The following is an 18,882-nucleotide window of genomic DNA, read 5'->3' as shown; positions in this document are numbered from 1 at the left end:
TTTCCTAAATATCCTAATTGGTGGGGGAGGGAGATCTGAAAATGGAACTGGGGCCTTTGCCCTAAATATCCATTAACCCAAGCCATGAACTTTGGCTTCAAACATTGTTGGTACCTCTGTTACAGACACACCAACTCAAACAGCACACAGGCCAGACCTAGACAGCAGGTATAGGGTTACAAAATTATCTTCCCAAGGTGCAAAAACCACAGTTTTTGAGACAAAACTGTGAGTCAGCAATGGGAGTGAAATGTGAGAAAGGAGACCGTCAGCGATAAGGAAGGGGTGACTAAACGAACCAGCCTTCCTGGGGGGATTTGATTTTCGGTGTGTATTTTGGGCCAGGTTAGATGGGAGCAAGGACAGGAGTCAACAAGACTGTAAGATGAGAGCTTGCCTCCTGAAGGAACTTGGGAGATGCCCCGTACACACTCCCACACCCCTTTCTGCTAATCACTTCCTTCCTCCCTCAAATCCTTTTGCTGCAAGAATCATCCTCTGGGAAGAACATTTACTCAGTTTACTCATTACTGCCACCTCCCCCACCCGCCAACATTTATAAATGAGCCAGTGCTCAGGAAAATATACGTTCCCTTCTCTGCCTCCCCAGAGTCATAGCACCACAAAGAGCCACCTTAGGGCCATATGACGGATGCTCCCAGCATTTCCCAGGAAGTTTCAGGCCCCTCTGTTTATAAAAGCAGCAACTAAAGGAATGCCAAGTGCCCTTCAGCTTTGTGTCAGTATAAACAAGTTTCACACTGGATGGATTGCCATCAGCCCAGAGTTTCCACAACAGCACGAAGTCACTACCCTCCGTTTTCTGCCCTCAGCTCAACTTGGCCGCCCACCTCCTACTGTGTCTCAGAGCTGTACTTCCTTGTGGACAACTTTCTGAGCCTGCAGAGGGCAAGGCATCAGCCATACTGCAGGGTTTATTCATCACGATTTTCAGACAATTTCCTAGTGTCTCAATCAATTCAGCGGATAGCTATTGAGAAACTGGAGAGTTCACTCTAGATGCACTGAGATGCAGTCTCCACGTGAAGAAACTCAGAGCGGGCTTGCAGCTGCAGGACACAACTGCTGGTGCCCTTCGGTGCAGCCACGCTTGGCTGCCCAGCTCATCAGCTCTAACTCTGTGTTCTGAGGAAATCTCCATTCACTGAGTCCTGCACCTTAACTCAGTCTGATGATGGGATGAGAAGGACACAATGTGGGGCCTTGATAGGAGAGGAGCCCCCTGAGGCAAGCTTGGGGCTCAGTGGCCGAAGGAGTTACCGACAGGACACTGCAACTCACTGACCCTCACTTCTTGCTTTCCTGTCTGCAGTCAAACCCCTGATCCCTGCTTCATCAGTCACACATAGACCACTTGTCTCGAAGTTCCAAAGTTAGCAATGGCCAATCCTTTCCAGACCCCACCGGTTTACACAGCCTACACCCCGAATTCTACCTGTCTTTGTTCTCTGTTTCCTGTAAGACTGTGTGTGGGCCTCACATCCTTGGCTAACTAGACTGGAAGCTCCTGGAAGGCAGGGGCCTCACCTGGGTTCTGTTTTCCTTCTCAGCACTCAGCAATCTGCTTGGAGCAAGGCTTATAGATCACTTTGTTGATTGTTACCAAAACATGGACTTGGCCAGTTCTGGGTAAATCTTTAACTTTCAAGGAGCCTGTGAGCAGACGAATGTCCGAAGCTGCTAAACTTGTATGACTCAACAGACACAAACACAGACGTGGTTGGGTCATTCCTTATTCCACAGCTGGTGCTCTGTCACCTGGATCCATATCCTCCCAATAAACAATCTGGCTGAAAAGCAGGAGCCGAAGGGCTACGAGAGAACAGCAGGCCCAAGGCCCAAGGAGGAGAGAGGGGAAAGCAAGAAGGGAGGGATTAAGAAAGAGATCCACAAAGAGGAAGGGGGAGAAGCAGGCAGAGAGAAATTAGAGCAAAAGAGACAGAGAGGGACATGGAGAAAGAGGGAGAGAAACAGTGGAGAGCAAGAAAAGTCAGAGGTGCCGAGGGAGGGTGTTAGAAAGCTCAGATGGTCTGGGATCAGGTCACCCAGCCATGATTTGTCCTAATAATTGACCACCTGCTACGTGCCAGGAGTTGTGCTAGGCCCGGGACATACAGTGGTCAGGAAGGCAAGCCTGTTTCTCAGGGAGTTTATATTCTAATGGAGGACTGATGATAACTAATATTCAGTAAAAGATGTGTTGAAGAAAAATAAAGCAGAGGCTAAGGATGTTGGGGGTCACACCTGTAATCCCAGCACTTTGGGAGGACAAGACGTGCTAATTACTTGAGCCCAAGAGTTCAAGATCAGCCTGGGCAACATAGCAAGACCCTGCCTCTATGAAAATTTTTTAAAAAAATTATCAGCCAGGCGTGGTGGTACATGCCTGTAGTCCCAGCTACTCAGGAGGCTGAGGTGGGAGGATCACCTAAGCCTGAGTCATGATCACGAAACTGCACTCCAGCCTGGGTGATAGAGCAAGACCTTGTCCCAAAACAACCAAAGCAAAATAAAGCAAGATGGAAGTCTGCTCTCAAGTAGAAGCAGAGCTTCACTTAGAAGATTTGACTCTTCATCCAGTGCTCACGTGAAAGACAAAATGCACCAGGCCATCAAGGAGATGGTTTTGTTCAGGGTATTGCAATAGGGAGAATGTTCATGAAAGGGGAATGTCTCAAAGAAAATGAAGGGGCCCTGGGGCTTTATACAGGCAGGTAAACCAGGGAGTCTCACAGGAATCTCTAGAAAGGATGGAGGCAGGTCTTACTTGACATATTGGAGGGCAGGGTGGTCCTTTGCGATTTTGCCATGGAACACAAAAGGATGGGGGTGTTTTGGAAAACAAAATGGTAGGGGATTTCTTAAGCTCAGGTAAAGTTTAGCCTTGTCCCTAATATCCTGCCACCTCCATTTTTCTAAACACTGAGTATAGTCACTTTGCTATGTTCATTTGCTTCTTACCTGCACTGTAATATGGAGTTCCTTCAGGCAGCACACAAACCCTTTGTGATCTGATTTCTATCTGTTCCCAATTAGCTGAGGTAGGGAAGCACACGGAGAACACACGAGAGGATCCTGTGGGCCAGAACACCCAGCATCTCTGCACACCTCCCATTGGCCAGAACGCAGTCTCGTAGCATCCTCAACTGAAAGGGAGGTTGGGAGGTATCATCTAGCTATTTGACCAGGAAGGAGGAAATGGATGTTAGTGGTAACAGCTAGCCAGCTTTGTTGCATGTGCTGTTCCTTCTCTCTTTAGAAATGTCCCTCTGCTTCCTTCCTCGCCCTTCTCTGATTAGAGGGTGCCGGTGCATCCTTCAGGTCATGTAAGTGTGTCTTCCTTTAGGAAATCTTTCTTGACCACCAGTGTGATCAGTACTCCTTGAATGCCTCTGTAGCTCCCAAAATATTTTATAGCACTAATCAAACTACTTACTTTGTTCATTTTCTCATCAGTCCCCTACATGACATCTTGAGGTCCCTGACATTAGGAGCTGTGCCTTTTTTCTCTCTGTCCTCAATGCCTAGTGCTGTTTAGAACTAGGTAGGCGATCAATAATGTCTGCCAAATAAATGAATAGCTCCTGCATGGCTTCTAAATGGCCAGGATCTCCAGATGTACTCCAGAAGGATAATTTCAACCAAGAAAAAGACACAGAAGGTCCCACAGTCACCCTAATAGCTTTTGTTTGCCATCTGGGCCTGGGTCAGACCTCACACTGGGACCCCCAGGAAGAAGCTTAGTGATATGAATGTTAGAGATGCAAAGAGAGCTCAGGTGCCTTATTTTGAGCTCAGCCCACTAACCATCTTTACAGCTTGATTAGCCTTTAGAGAGAAAAGAGAACTTTGGCCTCAACTTCCTGTCAGGTAAAGAAAGAGATTAGCAGATACCCATTGTGAGAACCAGCCTAAGAATACAGCCAACTCGGAAGGAAGGCGATGGGCTGGAATGACTCCTACCCACACGGTATTTGGGTAAGTTAAGAAAAGTTACATAGTGACACACTCTGGTACAGCTTCTGTGATCCCCACATTGCTCTCAGCCAGTTTGTGTCAGGACCAAAGACAGTAAAATCTTATTAACACAGGAGAGAAAGACTGAGTCATTTCCATAATGACTGATTCACAGCAGGAATCATTACCAAGCCTGAGGCTGAGAAAATGGCGCTCTCTTTTTATGTGGAGTTATTTGCTGGAGTCTCACCTTTACGACTTTTGAGGAAGGAATTATATGACTCATACATCCAAGAACAAATAAAACAGGGATGCTACCTTGTGGTGTTGTAAGTAGTCAGACAGCAATGTGACCAGTACCTACGGCTTCAGGGGGGCAGAGCAGAAAGGGGTGGTGTTGAGGAAGGCCTGGGAGGAGTTGGGTGTCTGCATCTCTTGGGCCTGCCAGGGTCCCCTTGCCACCTCCAGTACTCATGTTTGAGGTTCATTAGGGCCAAGCAGGTAAGGAAAAGGAATAGAACATAAATTTCATAACTTTAAATGGTTGACTTGGGCTCTATATGTGGTAAATCCAATGAAATAAAGGTGAATCTTGCCTTTTAAATCTTATGCCTTCATTTAGGTTCCAGTGCTTCTCTTCCTGGTTGGGCTTGTTCTTATCCAAGCCTTTTGAGGGCCATGGAGGGTGTCTGAGGGCACAACAATGGGCCTCCTTAGGGACACTGTGGCCTCAGGACCTTCATTCCCAAATGCTTCTGTTCTCCTTAGCTCTCCTCACAGGGGGAAACTGCTGCGATCTCTCTTCTGTGGAGTTGTAGGTATGTGCCTGCATTAAGCAGAAATGTTGAGCTGCTCAGATGATGATGATGATGATGATGATGATGATAGCTAACTGTCACTGAAACTTAGGATGTACTAGGCACTAAGTTAGGGTGTTTACATGCAAGATCTTGTTTAACTCTCATAATCACTCTATAAAATATGTACGACATCCACTCATCGTTTTAGGTGGAAAACATCCTGGTAGGGAAGATTCTGAGAAATTCAGCTCCAAAATAGAATCACATTAGGAAACTCACCTAGAAGTCCTGGCAAGGATGTGTCTCTGAGTTCATGGTTGTGCCCTGGGAACCAGCACAGGCTCCTTCTTCAAATTTCATTTCAAATTTTGTCACTTTTCACCACCCCCACTGCAACGATTTTAATCCACTTACCATCCTCTCTCACCTCAGCTACAAATAATAACAAATATTTTTGAGCTATTCTTGGGTACCATTGTTCTAAACACTTTACATGTGTGTTATGCCTTAATCTTCACGGTAACACAAGGTAGGGCTCGTGATGGAGACCGCTGCATTGCACAGCTCTGAGAGGTACTGTTCACACTGCACTCATTGGACTCAGGGGGAGATTCTGGAGTTGTACAATGTGGTAACCCTATTATCATCTCCATTTTATAGGTGAGAGAAGTGAAGTGCAGGGGAGTTATTTAACTTGTCCATGCTCATGCTGCTCATCAATGGCAGAGACATGTTTCAAACCCTGGCATTCTGGCCCTGGAGCCTTCCCCACTGTTACACTGCTTCTCCATCCCTATACTAGCCTCCTGGTTGGAGCCTCTGCTCTTGCCCTTCTGTATTCTCCAGTGGCTAAAGTGATCCTTTCAAAGCACATAAACAATGTAATGACTCAAAACCCTCCAATAGCTTCCCATCAATCCTAGAATACAATCTGAACAAATTTCACAGCATGCCCCATGAAGCTCTATGTGATCTTCCCCGACCCCATGCCTCCAGGCTCCTGTGTGATAACCTTCTCCCAGCTCACTATCTTTTTGTTTTCCTGAGACCACGACCTCCTGATCTTTTGGTTTTCCTGAGACCATGCCAAGCTTGCGCTCACCTCAGGACCTTTGCACATGCTGTTTCCTCTGCCGCTGCCCCATCCTCTGCCTGAATCCTCCCGTGGGCCTCCTCCTCACCTCATTCAGGACTCTGCCCAAATGCCACCTTCCCAGAGAGGCTTTCTTGATGTTTCCATGTAAAATAGCCTCCAACTCACTCCCACCATTCTCCATCCCTTTAGCCTTCTTTGTCTTTCTTTGAAGCACTTAATAGTACTCAAAGTTACACTATGGATTGATTAATGTATTGGTATATTAACCCTTGGATGTAAACAGGGACTTTTTCATCCTCAACACTGAGTCTCCAAGGTTGGAAGACAGTCTGGTACAAGTTGGAGTTCAATAAATACTGGTTGAGTAAGTGAATAAGCAAAGCTCCTGGAGAGCCAGGTCACCTCTGCGCCAGTCCAAGGGACACAGCCAGTTCTCAGTAAGCACCAAGAAAGCAGGCAAGGATGGGGAAAGGAGAAGGAAGACGGGGAGAAGAAGAAAAGCATTATTCAGATTTCAACTTGACAATCCTTATTTAGTGTTTCTTTGGTGCTAAACACAGTGACACATATCTCATTTAATTCTCACATCCTGTGAAGTAGGTAATTTTAGCAAGAAAGGGGAAATATAAGGATGGTGGGCAGAAATGTGTTTGCATTAATTCCTTGACACAGTCTTTACTTATGACAGAAAAAACGCTATCATTAAAGATATGAACTTTGAATTGCTTATCTTTATGCAACTCAAGCCACAAGAATTTTGTGTTTATTTTTTATGATCCAAGAGCATTAATCTTACAGGCTACATAATTTGTATTTACTTTTGCTATATCTTCAAGATAAAGGATTCATTCTACCATCCACTGCTCCTTCAATCCAGCTTTTAAAAATTCCCCGTGTAGTGAGTCAGTTCATGGAACACCTGTGACTTCCCTCTACAAATTGCTGTGTCAGTTTTTCTGCGGAAGGAGTCTGAGTTTTTCTAAGAATGTGTCCAAACTAAAATACCGTTTTATAATAGCATTAAAACAGCATTTTAATCACTTGATCATTTTACTCACACAGCTTGCAAGACTCAAAATCTTCATAGTGTCCTCGTCTGAAATTTTAGGGACTCCGAAAAACAATTTTTTTTTGAAGTTGTCTCTCCTTATTAAAAGAAAGTACTCTTCAGTGGGCTAAGCTCCTCCTCATCTCACAAGGCATACGCTGGTTGTTCTGTGGTTAAACCTGAATTTACACAATAAGGATGTGGCTACTACCACAGGGTTGTGCAAAACAGGGGAATCTTGCAAAGTCTCGGCTTTGGGCAGGGTCCCAGTCAATGCGACAAACCCCAATCCAACGGCTCCTTACACCACTGGGCCAGCTGACGAACCTGACTGGCCCCTCCAGCCCTCCCTCTGCGTGCCAGCAGGACCTCATAAATTCAGGTTGAGGTTAGAATTAGGATTAGTGGTCACCCTCTTGTAGCTCAGACCCACTCTGTGCTGAAGCAGCTCCATGGGCTGCTTTCCAGAGGTGTCAGGGCTCTTAAAGGGCTAGTAAGACTCAAATAATAACATGCCCCAGCCAGAGACATTTAATCCCTGAAAAATGTCAAGGATAATGGAAATGATAAACCCGTGTTTATCACTTCTGAGAGATATTTTGGGGGCTCATTTCTTTCTTTGTGTCCTGATGAAGAGACAGGCAATTTGCATTTTCTGCTGAACCCTGATTCTCAACCACCACAGTGTCCTGGGCACTAAGTTTCATAACAGGATATTTAGGGGAGACCCTTTCCCCTTAGAGCCTGCCTGCTGCATCTGCCACAGTCATCCCTTCACATAAACAGCCCCCCTCCATATCATTTAAAACTCAGAAGTGCTCTCCACAACTCACTCCTGATCAACTATATGCCTAAGGTGAGGTTGGGCACGAGCAGGTATTTTGCAGTGAAATGAACTACCATTTGTATAACACATTGTATAATATGGTACGGCTTCATCCTCAGCCCTGGGCTGGGTATTATTATGACCATGTTGGTTAGTGGGCAAACCCAGGTACAGAGGGGCTGATAACTTGTCCAAGATCATTCAAGGAGAAGAGAAAGAAATGGAACTTGAATTCTGATCTTTGGACTTCATATTACAAGCAAGCAAGACTCATCAAAGCAAGCCTAAGCAAACCCAACTCTCACTGGGATGGAGGCCCTCTAATGCCCACACCAGACAGAAATACCACACTTCACAAAACATTCTTGCCCAGGAAAATACAGCGGAGGTACTTACAGCTAACAGAATTATAGGATGACGACAAATGGGTCCGCTGAGGACAGGGGTAAACACCCAACAAGCTTTGGTAGCCTCAGAGGGCAGTGCGTCGGCATGATCTGATAACTGGCTTTCATAAAAATGCTCTTAAATCAGCAGGGCGAATGGGATCTGATACGGCATTCTTGTTTCACAAGGCAGTGAGTTAGCTGGAGATTTGGGAAACTGTTACATCAAAGAATGTATAACACAAACAATAAGACCCTCAAGATATATGATTTAAATACTGGAATATTTTATTTCTTTGAAATGCCTCATGCCCTGATGATCCCTGACAAATGGAATGCTACTGTATGGATCTGCTCATCTCTCAAATCTAAGTTTCAGCACAATGTTTAAAGTCCCAGCTTTAAACAATGGAAAAAATTTACAGTTAAACTTCTCACAACCCTACATTGTTTCAGTCTAGGAAAATGAAAATAAAGTCTTCTTTTACCCAGTGAGCCTCTAAAATTCCCAAATCCTTGGTAACAGATGAAATAAGTGATGTAACTTGCTGCTTTCATGTGCATGAAACATCATTTTATTTTTTTCAGTCTCCCATGCACCAGGTTTTCAGTGAGCACCAAAAAACTAAACATATTTTCCAGAGTAAAATGTAGCATATTCCCAATTCTTAAGGCTCCTCGGAGGATTAAATGCAATTTAATGGACAGGAGAACTCGTTCTGGTAAGTTTCTCAGATACTGGAACAGTGTAGGTGGAAATGGCAGAGAACATGAGGGATGCAGTTGTCCGCCACCCAGGGTCACCCTCTCCCCTCTCAATCTCCTCATTTCCTCCAGGAGAGGAGGCTGGCTTTCCAGTGCCCTGGGCTTGGGCAGAGGAAGCTCTTGTCCCTCCCTGCTCATTGCCCTGCTCAGCTACCATGCAGGTGAGGCTGCCCTGTTCCTGGGGAGCCAGGCTAAGTCTAACCCACAGGGAGAGAAGCTGTATCTGCACAAGTTCTAGAGACTCCTCTCTAGTGACCTTGGCTGGACACATCCTATTCAGACGGGAGCAGAACTGTGCTCACTCTACACTTTGAGCTTTTCCCATGGAAATTTGTCATCATCTAACTATAGAATGTCTGTAAATGGAAAACTGAAAATGCTAATAATAAGCCCTCTCTATTGTGACTTGTATTGGTGTTCGGCCCTCTTAGAGAATGCCTGCTGCTTTATATTAAAAAAATATAGATAGATAGATAGATAGATAGATAGATAGATAGATAGATAGATAGATAGATAGATAGATAGATAGATAGATAGATAGATATGGGACAGAAAGGGAAGCCTATTATGTCACCTCCTTCTAAAATTTTTTGATGACTTTCTCCTTTCTACATAATAAAGCCTGGGGTCCTTATTCTAATAGGTAAAGCCTGCTGCGAGCTACTTCAAACTACTTTCCCAGTTTTTTCTCTCATCTCATTCCACCCCATCTCCATGCTCATGTCCATCCTAAAGACATGCACATACACACCACACACACACACCACACAGCCTCCAGAAACTTCAATGGTTCCACATTAATTACTTTTTCTCAGGCCCTTTCTGCTCTTCTTTTCTTTCTTTGGGGTACCCTTTGACCATTTCCCTAAGTTACTCTAAGCACTGTTCCAACTGTTCCTCCAAGCCAAGCTCAAATGCCTTCTGTTTCCTGAATGTTCCCCCAACCCCCTATGCTGACTGCCCAGCTCACTTTACCTTTTCCAGGGCCTTGCCTTAGAGTTATCGTGTACACATCTATGCTGCGGAAAGGTAGGACCCTGTCCATTCAAGTCTGTATTCCCCCGGGCCTGTCTGGGGTCTTGCATGAAGTAGATACACACTAAATAGCTGAACCACAAGTCCACCATTCTCAAAGAGAAACTGGGGTCAGGGACCTGGAAAGAAACAAACATGGCTCTACTTTTTACTCCTCCTGATGATTTCAACACTGACTTTGAAATTTTTCCTCTCTGCTCTGGCTTGCAGGCTGTGACAGGCTTCACTACCAGTGACCACTGGCTAAAGCCAGGTGGCAGTGAAGATTCAGACAGTTAGCTGAGTCCTCCAGACTCCTGGCAAAGTAACTGGAATTGCGGTAGAGCCGGCAGGGAATCCTAGAGCCACCTCCCAAATTTGAGGGTGGACATTATGCTGAGATCCCATCCTTCCAGCCCACCACCCTGTGCTTACCGCTTCCCTCTGGGGTAGGCAGTGTCTTCTGCAGACAGGGCACAACTGAGAAACTCTGGGCACACTATTTCTCCCCTAAAGCAGAAATTGCTGGTTGTTTGGTCCCAAAGCCATTCGTTACTTCCTTGGTATCAAAAGCCCTGATTTTTAGTGGGGTAAATGGCCTCACACAATAAACACTACATTTTCCAACCTCCCTTGCAACTAGCCATGTGACTAAGTTTTAGCTGATGAGTTATAAGTGAAAGCAATGTATGTTACTTTCAGGAATTGTTCTTGAAAAAAGCGAGTGCACTCTTTTTTGCCCCTTCCTCTTGCCTGCTGGCTGGAACGTGGAGGGGATTGCGGAAATTGGACCATAAAGTAGAAGCTAAGGGCCGGGCGCGGTGGCTCAAGCCTGTAATCCCAGCACTTTGGGAGGCCGAGGCTGGCGGATCACGAGGTCCGGAGATCAAGACCATCCTGGCCAACATGGTGAAATCCCATCTCTACTAAAATCACAAAAAAATTAGCTGGGCATACTGGCATGTGCCTGTAGTCCCAGCTACTCGGGAGGCTGAGGCAGGAGAATTGCTTGAACTGAGAGGCAGAAGTTGCAGTGAGCCGAGATCATACCACTGCACTCTAGCCTGGTGACAGAGCACGACCCTGTCTCAAAAAAAAAAAAAAAAAAAAGGTAGACGCTAAAGCTGAGAGTGACAAAACAAAAAGGGCTCGGGTCCTTCCACTACATAAAATTGTGTAAGCTCTGAATTGTCTATTGATAAACTTCTTTCATATGAAAGAGAAATATAGTTCTATCCTATTTTAGTCATTATTACCTTAGGTTTTTCTGCCATAGGCATCCAAACCTAAACCAAACAGAAACATTCCTGTGCTCTGATTTCTTCCTATGAAATTTCCAATGTCATAGAGTTACTCCAAATGTTAAATGAAAAATCTCTTTTAAAGTGCTCTTTAAAAAGACTTCTAAAATTTTAGCTTGACATACAGGCATGGTGGCTCAAGCCTGTAATTCCAGCACTTTGGGAGGCCAAAGTGGGTGAATCACTTGAGCCTAGGAGTTTGAGACCAGCCTGGGCAACATGGAAAAACCCTACAAAAAATACATTAATTAGCCAGGCATGGTGGCACGCACCTGTGGTTCCAGCTTCTCAAGATGCTGAGGTGGGAAGATCACCGGAGCCTGGGAATTCGAGGCTGCAGTGAGCCAAGACTGCCACCGTACTCCAGCCTGGGTGACAGAGTGAGACCTTGTCTCAATGAAAAATACAAGCAAACATAAATAAATAAATAAAAGACTTGTAAAGTTGCAGCTTGACACCTGGGATGTGATCAGTAAATATCTTTTTTCTAACTCTTTTCTTTTCCAGCTCAGGCTTGAGAGATTTTGCTGTGACTTTTTCCAGGGGGCTTTAACATGCATGTTCTCTCCAAAATTCTTCTCCTGGTTGACTATAAGACACAGCATCTGGTAGAGCTGAAATAGCAACAGCTGTTACTCATGGAGAGCTTGCCACACACTGGACCATACAGTCACTTTACACGGAGGATCTTACCTCGTTACTGTGACTGCGCAGTGTGGGGTGAACAACACCCTCATTTTGCTGAAGCAGAACCTGAGATTCCAGGGAGTGAAATACTTGCCCAAGGTTACACAGCTCATCATCAGTGGTGCTGGGATTCAAATCTAGGTCTGGTCAGCCCTGGAATCCATGCCTTTGACCACATTGCTGCCTCTGCTGAAGGGCAGAAGACCTGGGGAAGCAGGAAGATTTCCCTGCTGCTCACCCCGCTTCCACCTCCGCAATCACCTAAACTGACATCAGGACCCTCTTCCAGCCCCTCCTTCTCCCCCTTTCTCCAGAGGGCAGAGGTGTGTTCATGAATCTGCTCTCCTCAGGCCCTTGAATTTTGTAAGAAGTGTTGCAGAAAAATGCTTTCACTCGTGGCTGAGTCTGAGGCTTCGTCCTTTTCCTAGTGATTTTGATGCCACTGCACCACTGCGTGAACATACCTGTGAGATGTATTTTTGTTTTAAATAATTTGAAATTATTGGAATGCAAGAATCAGCATTTGGATATAGCCATTTGAGGGAAGAAGGAGGAAAATTCCCCAGTATTGTTAGAGCTACACCAAAATCGCATTGAGCCAAACTTGCCACCAAGAGCCCAACAGTCACCATGATGCTGAGCACAGAAGGCAGGGAGGGGTTTGCGGTGAAGGTCAGGGGCCTACCCTGGTCCTGCTCAGTCAATGAAGTGATGTGCTTCTTCTCTGATCGCAGGATCCAAAATGGCACATCAGGTATTCGTTTCATCTACACCAGAGAAGGCAGACCAAGTGGTGAAGCATTTGTTGAACTTGAATCTGAAGAGGAAGTGAACTTGGCTTTGAAGAAGGGCAGAGAAACCATGGGACACAGATACGTTGAAGTATTCAAGTCTAACAGTGTTGAAATGGACTGGGTGTTGAAGCATACAGGTCCGAATAGCCCTGATGCTGCCAACGATGACTTCGTCCGGCTTAGAGGACTCCCATTTGGCTGTAGCAAGGAAGAGATTGTTCAGTTCTTTTCAGGGTTGGAAATTGTGCCAAATGGGATGACACTGCCAGTGGACTTTCAGGGACGAAGCACAGGGGAAGCCTTTGTGCAGTTTGCTTCACAGGAGATAGCTGAGAAGGCCTTAAAGAAACACAAGGAAAGAATAGGGCACAGGTACATTGAGATCTTCAAGAGTAGCCGAGCTGAAGTTCAAACCCACTATGATCCCCCTCGAAAGCTCATGGCTATGCAGCGGCCAGGTCCCTATGATAGGCCGGGGGCTGGCAGAGGGTATAATAGCATTGGCAGGGGAGCTGGGTTTGAAAGGATGAGGCGTGGTGCCTATGGTGGAGGGTGTGGAGGCTATGATGACTATGGTGGCTATAATGATGGATATGGCTTTGGGTCTGATAGATTTGGAAGAGACCTCAATTACTGTTTTTCAGGAATGTCTGATCATAGATATGGAGATGGTGGGTCCAGTTTCCAGAGCACCACAGGGCACTGTGTACACATGAGGGGGTTACCTTACAGAGCCACTGAGAATGATATTTATAATTTCTTCTCACCTCTTCATCCCATGAGAGTACATATTGAAATTGGACCCGATGGCAGAGTTACCGGTGAGGCAGATGTTGAATTTGCTACTCGCGAAGATGTTGTGGCAGCTATGGCAAAAGACAAAGCTAATATGCAACACAGATATGTGGAGCTCTTCTTAAATTCTACTGCAGGAACAAGTGGGGGTGCTTACGATCACAGCTATGTAGAACTTGTTTTGAATTCTACAGCAGGGGCAAGTGGTGGCGCTTATGGTAGCCAAATGATGGGAGGGATGGGCTTATCCAACCAGTATAGTTTTGGAGGTCCTGCGGTCCTGCTAGCCAGCAGTTGAGTGGTGGTTATGGAGGTGGTTATGGTGGTCAGAGCAGTATGAGTGGAAATGACCAAGTTCTGCAGGAAAACTCCAGTGACTATCAGTCAAACCTTGCTTAGGTAGAGAAGGAGCACCAAACAGCTACTCCATATATAAAAGCTGTACATTTGTAGGAGTTGAATAGAATGGGAGGGATGTCTAGTATATCCAGAATGATTGGTAAATGGGAAATATAATTGATTCTGATCACTCTTGGTCAGCTTCTCTTTCTTTATCTTTCTCCTTTTTTAAGAAAACAAGAGTTAAGTTTAACAGTTTTGCATTACAGGCTTGTGATTCATGCTTAATGTAAAGCGAAAGTTGAGATTATTGTAAAACTTCAAGCTCAGCAATTTTGAACACTGAAACATTCATCTGGGACATAATAACAAAGTTCAGTATTGACCATAACTGTTAAAACAATTTTTAGCTTTCCTCAAGTTAGTTATGTTGTAGGAGTGCACCTAAGCAGTAAGCATATTTAGGTTAATACAGTTTCACTTATGTTAAATGTTGCTGTTATACCCCAAATACATTGAAAACTTTGGATGCATGTTGAGAAACATGCTTTTCTGTAAAACTCAAATATAGGAGCTGTGTCTACAATTTAAAGTGAAAACATTTGGCATGTTTGTTAATTCTAGCTTTTTGGTTTAATATCCTGTAAGGCATGTGAGTGTACACTTTTTTTTTTTTTTTTTTTTTTTTAAGGATACGGGACAATTTTAAGATGTAATACCAATACTTTAGAAGTTTGGTCATGTAGTTTATATGAAATTCTGAGGCTTTGGTTTAAATCTTTCCTTGTATTGTGATTTCCATTTAGATGTATTGTACTAAGTGAAACTTGTTAAATAAATCTTCCTTTTAAAAACTGGAAAAAAAATAAAGAATCAGCATTTGGAAAGTTTATGTAACAGGATATTAAATTGAAGCTTTGATGAGGCACAAAACACAATATGTTTATAATCCCAGACTAAGGAGTCAAATCTCCATGTTTGCTTCAAAGGAAAATTCAGATAACCTGCTCCATAACTGTTCAATCTTCTCACCACTCAGAGAATAAAAAAGGGCCAAGAGCGCCAGGTGTGGTGGCTCACACCTGTAATCCCAGCAATTTGGGTGGCCAGGGTGGGTGGATCACTTGAGGTCAGGAGTTCGAGACCAGCCGGGCCAACATGGCAAAGTCCTATCTCTACCAAAAACACAAAAATTAGCTGGGCATCGTCACACGTGCCAGTAATCCCAACTACTTGGGAGGCTGAGGCACAAGAATCACTTGAACCCAGGAGGCAGAGGTTGCAGTGAGCTGAGCTCACACCACTGCACTCCAGCCTGCGTGATGAAGTGAGACTGTCTCAAAAAAAAAAAAAAAAAAGAAAAAGAAAAAGCCAAGAGGGTGGCAAGGAGAGAGGATTCTATGAAGAGGATTTATCTGGAGAATGCTGTGCTATGGGCCCATCCTCTCTATTCCCTGAGGCAAGGAAGATTGCCTGCTTCCTTGGCCCCCAAAGAGCTTCATATATGACCCTTATAATTGGGGAGAAATGCCTGACTCCCACCTGGGATCCCACAGGATGAGAGCTGGACCGACTTCCCGCTTTGGAAGCCGGGTCAGTAGATTGCTGTTTTGGCAGGGCCGGCCAGCACCCCTGGTTTGTTGGGGTGAGGGCTGTGCAGTGTTGTAACGATGGACTATAAGGAAAGCTATCCTGGCCTGGGTCATCATAGATGTTATCCTAAGGGCCTCCTGCAGTGGCTGAGAGATCCCCACAGCAAGAAGTTGGAGGTAAATGCTTGGGACTAAAGAAGGAATGCCAGCAACCCCTCAAAACAGAGATGCCCTGACTTGGTTCCAACAGCGCTGCTGAGGGCAGTTCTGTTCCCCTGGTGGGGAACCTGAGAATTGCTCATGAAAGTGCCCCAAGAGATGGAGGACCAGAGGCACTAAAAGGTGAGGCCAGCTAATGACAATCCCTGTTGAAGTGAGACTTTTCCCCTCTTCCCTCCCCACAGGCCAGCCCCACTTGGGAGAAGCCAATCAGACCACCACCCTGTCCTCCACAGTCAGCTCCCAGCCCTCTGCAGGCCCTCTGCAGGGTTTGACATCTTATCGGGATCCGAGTTTTGATTGCTCTCTTAGGCTGGACTTTCTAATTGCTGAATTAAGTCAGTATTTGCTGCTTTAAAAAGCCCTGGAATTGTCCCTTACCTAAGAGTAAGCAAAACATCTTGGGGCCTGCTTGGAGTTCTCATCCAACAGCAGGGAGAGATCACCAATAGTAAACACGACATTAAGGAACGTGAAGGCACGGTGGGAGATTGCAAATAAAGACACGAGTTGATGACTTTAGGACTCTGCTTGTGCAACATGCCGGCAACTCTTGTTTATATGTGGATTCTTGCACAAACACAGCTGCACGGCAGTAAATCAGGAGAGCCTCCAGTGTCACATCAGAGGGAGCCACTTTGAGTTTGAGATGACAGGAGGAATGCGCCTGCCCAAGTCAGGAGAGGTGGTAGATCCTCTGTAAGGGGAGAGGACCCTCTTTTTTCCATTTCTCCTTTGGGCCAAGTTTGTTCCAAGACACAAGGAGGTCCGGCAAGGAGCCTCTGTAGCTGCTGGTGGCTATACCTAGGCTCCTTCAGAAGCAGACCTGGGGGCGGTGGCTCACACCTGTAATCCCAGCACTTTGCGAGGCAGAGGCGGGTGGATCACTTGAGTTCAGGAGTTTGAGACCAGCCTGGTCAACATGGTGAAACCGCGTCTCTACCCAAAATATAAAACATTAGCCAGGTGAGGTGGCACTCACCGGTAATCCCAGCTACCCAGAGGCTGAGGCAGGATAATCGCTTGAACTCAGAAGCCAGAGGTTGCAGTGAGCCGAGATTGCACCACTGCACTCCAGCCTGGGCGACACACTGAGAGTCTGTCTCAAAAAAAGAAAAAAGAAGCAGACCTGGGCCAATAATCTTGAAGTCACTGACATAATAGTCCTGAGAGCATTTGAGGTTATGACCTGGGAACTTTAAATTGTTCACCGAGGTCCCTCCTGTAGCGCTTACCAGAGTTTCCCCCTTGGAGGACTGCATATTCCTTCTTTCTCTGTTGGGGATCAATCCATCCTTTCCTTGGAGAGAGGAACCCTATGCCTCTGAATTGCATTCAGGGAAGGGTCATAAAAGGAATCACTGTTCTTCCCAAATGCCTTGACTTGTAGCTGTCTCGTTGTCTCTGTTATACATGAAACGCTTCCATCTGGGCTGCCACTATGACTCCCACCATCAGGTGGCTCCTGGGGCTCGTTTGGACAGGACATCTGGACAGGTGTGAGCAACACGTTTATCTCACCTGACAGAGAATCTTCTAAATGTTAGGTTAAAATAAAATGGAAATAAACTGGGAGAAAGCTCTGAAGCTCTACCCACGGAAGGAGCTTCAGAGCACAGGGCTGCTATGCGGCAATCACCAGCCTCTGGCCATACATTGACTGCACTGCAGACACAGCTCCTGGAACTGGCTCCTCACTGTATTTCAATAATCCTGAAGGACTCCACCCCAAGCCCAGTTTTTAGTCCAGCAGGACAGAATTTGGGAAAGGAGGAACGAGTCCATGCCTCTCCCAGTTTAGATAATAGAGTGCTTGCATACTCTTCTGGGAAGGCAGTATTTTTAAAGTAGAAAAAAGACTCTAACTGAGATGTCCATCCACAAGTATCAGTCTTTCAGTCTCTCTCATCATTTTAAGTGACTACGTTTATTCATTCAACAGACATCTACCGAGCACCTGCTGGCCAGGCTGGGTTAGGCACTGTAGGTCTGGAAATAAATAAGGCACAGCTTTTGCCTCTAAGGCAGTGATCCCAACCTTTTTGGCACCAGGGACGGGTTTTGTGAAAGATAATTTTCCAAATTTTTTCAGGATAGCAAGGTGGGATGGGGGCATGTTTTGGGATGAAAACTGTTCCACCTCAGATCATTACACATGAGTTAGATTCTCACAAGGAGCGGGCAACCCAGATCCTCCGCATGCGCAGTTCACAGCAGGGTTTGCTCCTGTGAGAATCTACTGTCGCTGTTGATTTGACAGGAGGCGGAGCTCAGGTGGTAACACTTGTACTCGCTGCCTGCTGTGTGTCCCAGTTCCTAACAGGCCACGGACCGGACCCCTGCACTAAGTTGCTCACAATCTAATGGGCCAGACGGTTGTGTACAGAGAAGGTCTGCAGCAGAATGTAGCACACTGGGCTCCCCAAAAAACTGTCTCTGAGACAGAGTTGGGCATCCAGCCTGCCCTTGGGGTCAACATCTGTGGAAGGAAGAAGGAGGAAGCAGGGTGGGCAGAAATGCTAAGCTGTGATACAGGCTTGATGAAGGCAACCCCACAGGGAGCTCCGTCCCTTCAGAATTGTGCTGGGTTAGACACAGCCTTCGCATGCTACACTGACTCATCACTGGATGTGAGCCACCAGACAGGGGCCTGACGTGGGCAGCTGGGGGCATCCTTGAGGAGCTGACAGCCAAAGGCCATCTACCAACAGCACTTCCAGCAACGGGGGCAACAAGTTCTGCAATGAAGGTGGATTCAGGTGGTGCAGTGCAAGGCCCACCTGCCAGGCGAAGTGCCCGAGAGAAGGAGGAGCAATCAGCTGCTGGGAAGACTCATGAAGCATCTTAGAGGATGAGAAGAGTTTTCCAGGCAGGAAAAGAGGGAAGTCAATTTGAGTTAAGGTGTATATGGACTACCATCGCCTGGTGGGCCAAGAATGGCATCCTGAGGGGCAAGTAAAAGAACACAATTCATTCCTCACCCCGCCATACACTGGCTGCACTGCAGACACAGCAGTGTCCACCATGAAGACTTGACTCCATCCCCTTTCCTGAATCCGGGAAGCCTCGGCATGTTCCCGAAATATGCGATGAGCATAACGGTGTGGATAAACATTTAGCCAACTGATGTGGCCAGAAAGAAATCCAATCATCATCAGCTGGTGAGCAACTCAATAGGATTTTTAAATTGGCAAATATTTAGTTGTTAATAAACACCAGCACCTGCCTGTCTGGCTCCCTCA

General features: G+C 45.9%; 1 protein-coding gene across 1 annotated transcript; it reads left to right on the top strand.

Moving 5' to 3' along the window:
• The first annotated feature begins 12,531 nt into the window (after window positions 1-12,531).
• Window positions 12,532-14,110, top strand: LOC105510313 (heterogeneous nuclear ribonucleoprotein H2-like). Its single transcript, XM_011940019.1, is given in 2 exon segments — window positions 12,532-13,764; window positions 13,767-14,110. Coding segments are annotated over 2 exon segments (1,356 nt in total). The 3' UTR covers window positions 13,890-14,110.
• Window positions 14,111-18,882: the final 4,772 nt, after the last annotated feature.

The sequence above is a fragment of the Colobus angolensis genome, unplaced genomic scaffold (assembly GCF_000951035.1).
Source record: "Colobus angolensis palliatus isolate OR3802 unplaced genomic scaffold, Cang.pa_1.0 Scaffold186, whole genome shotgun sequence".
In the NCBI taxonomy this organism is placed as follows: Eukaryota; Metazoa; Chordata; class Mammalia; order Primates; family Cercopithecidae; genus Colobus; species Colobus angolensis.
This window is presented reverse-complemented; position numbering and strand designations above follow the sequence as displayed.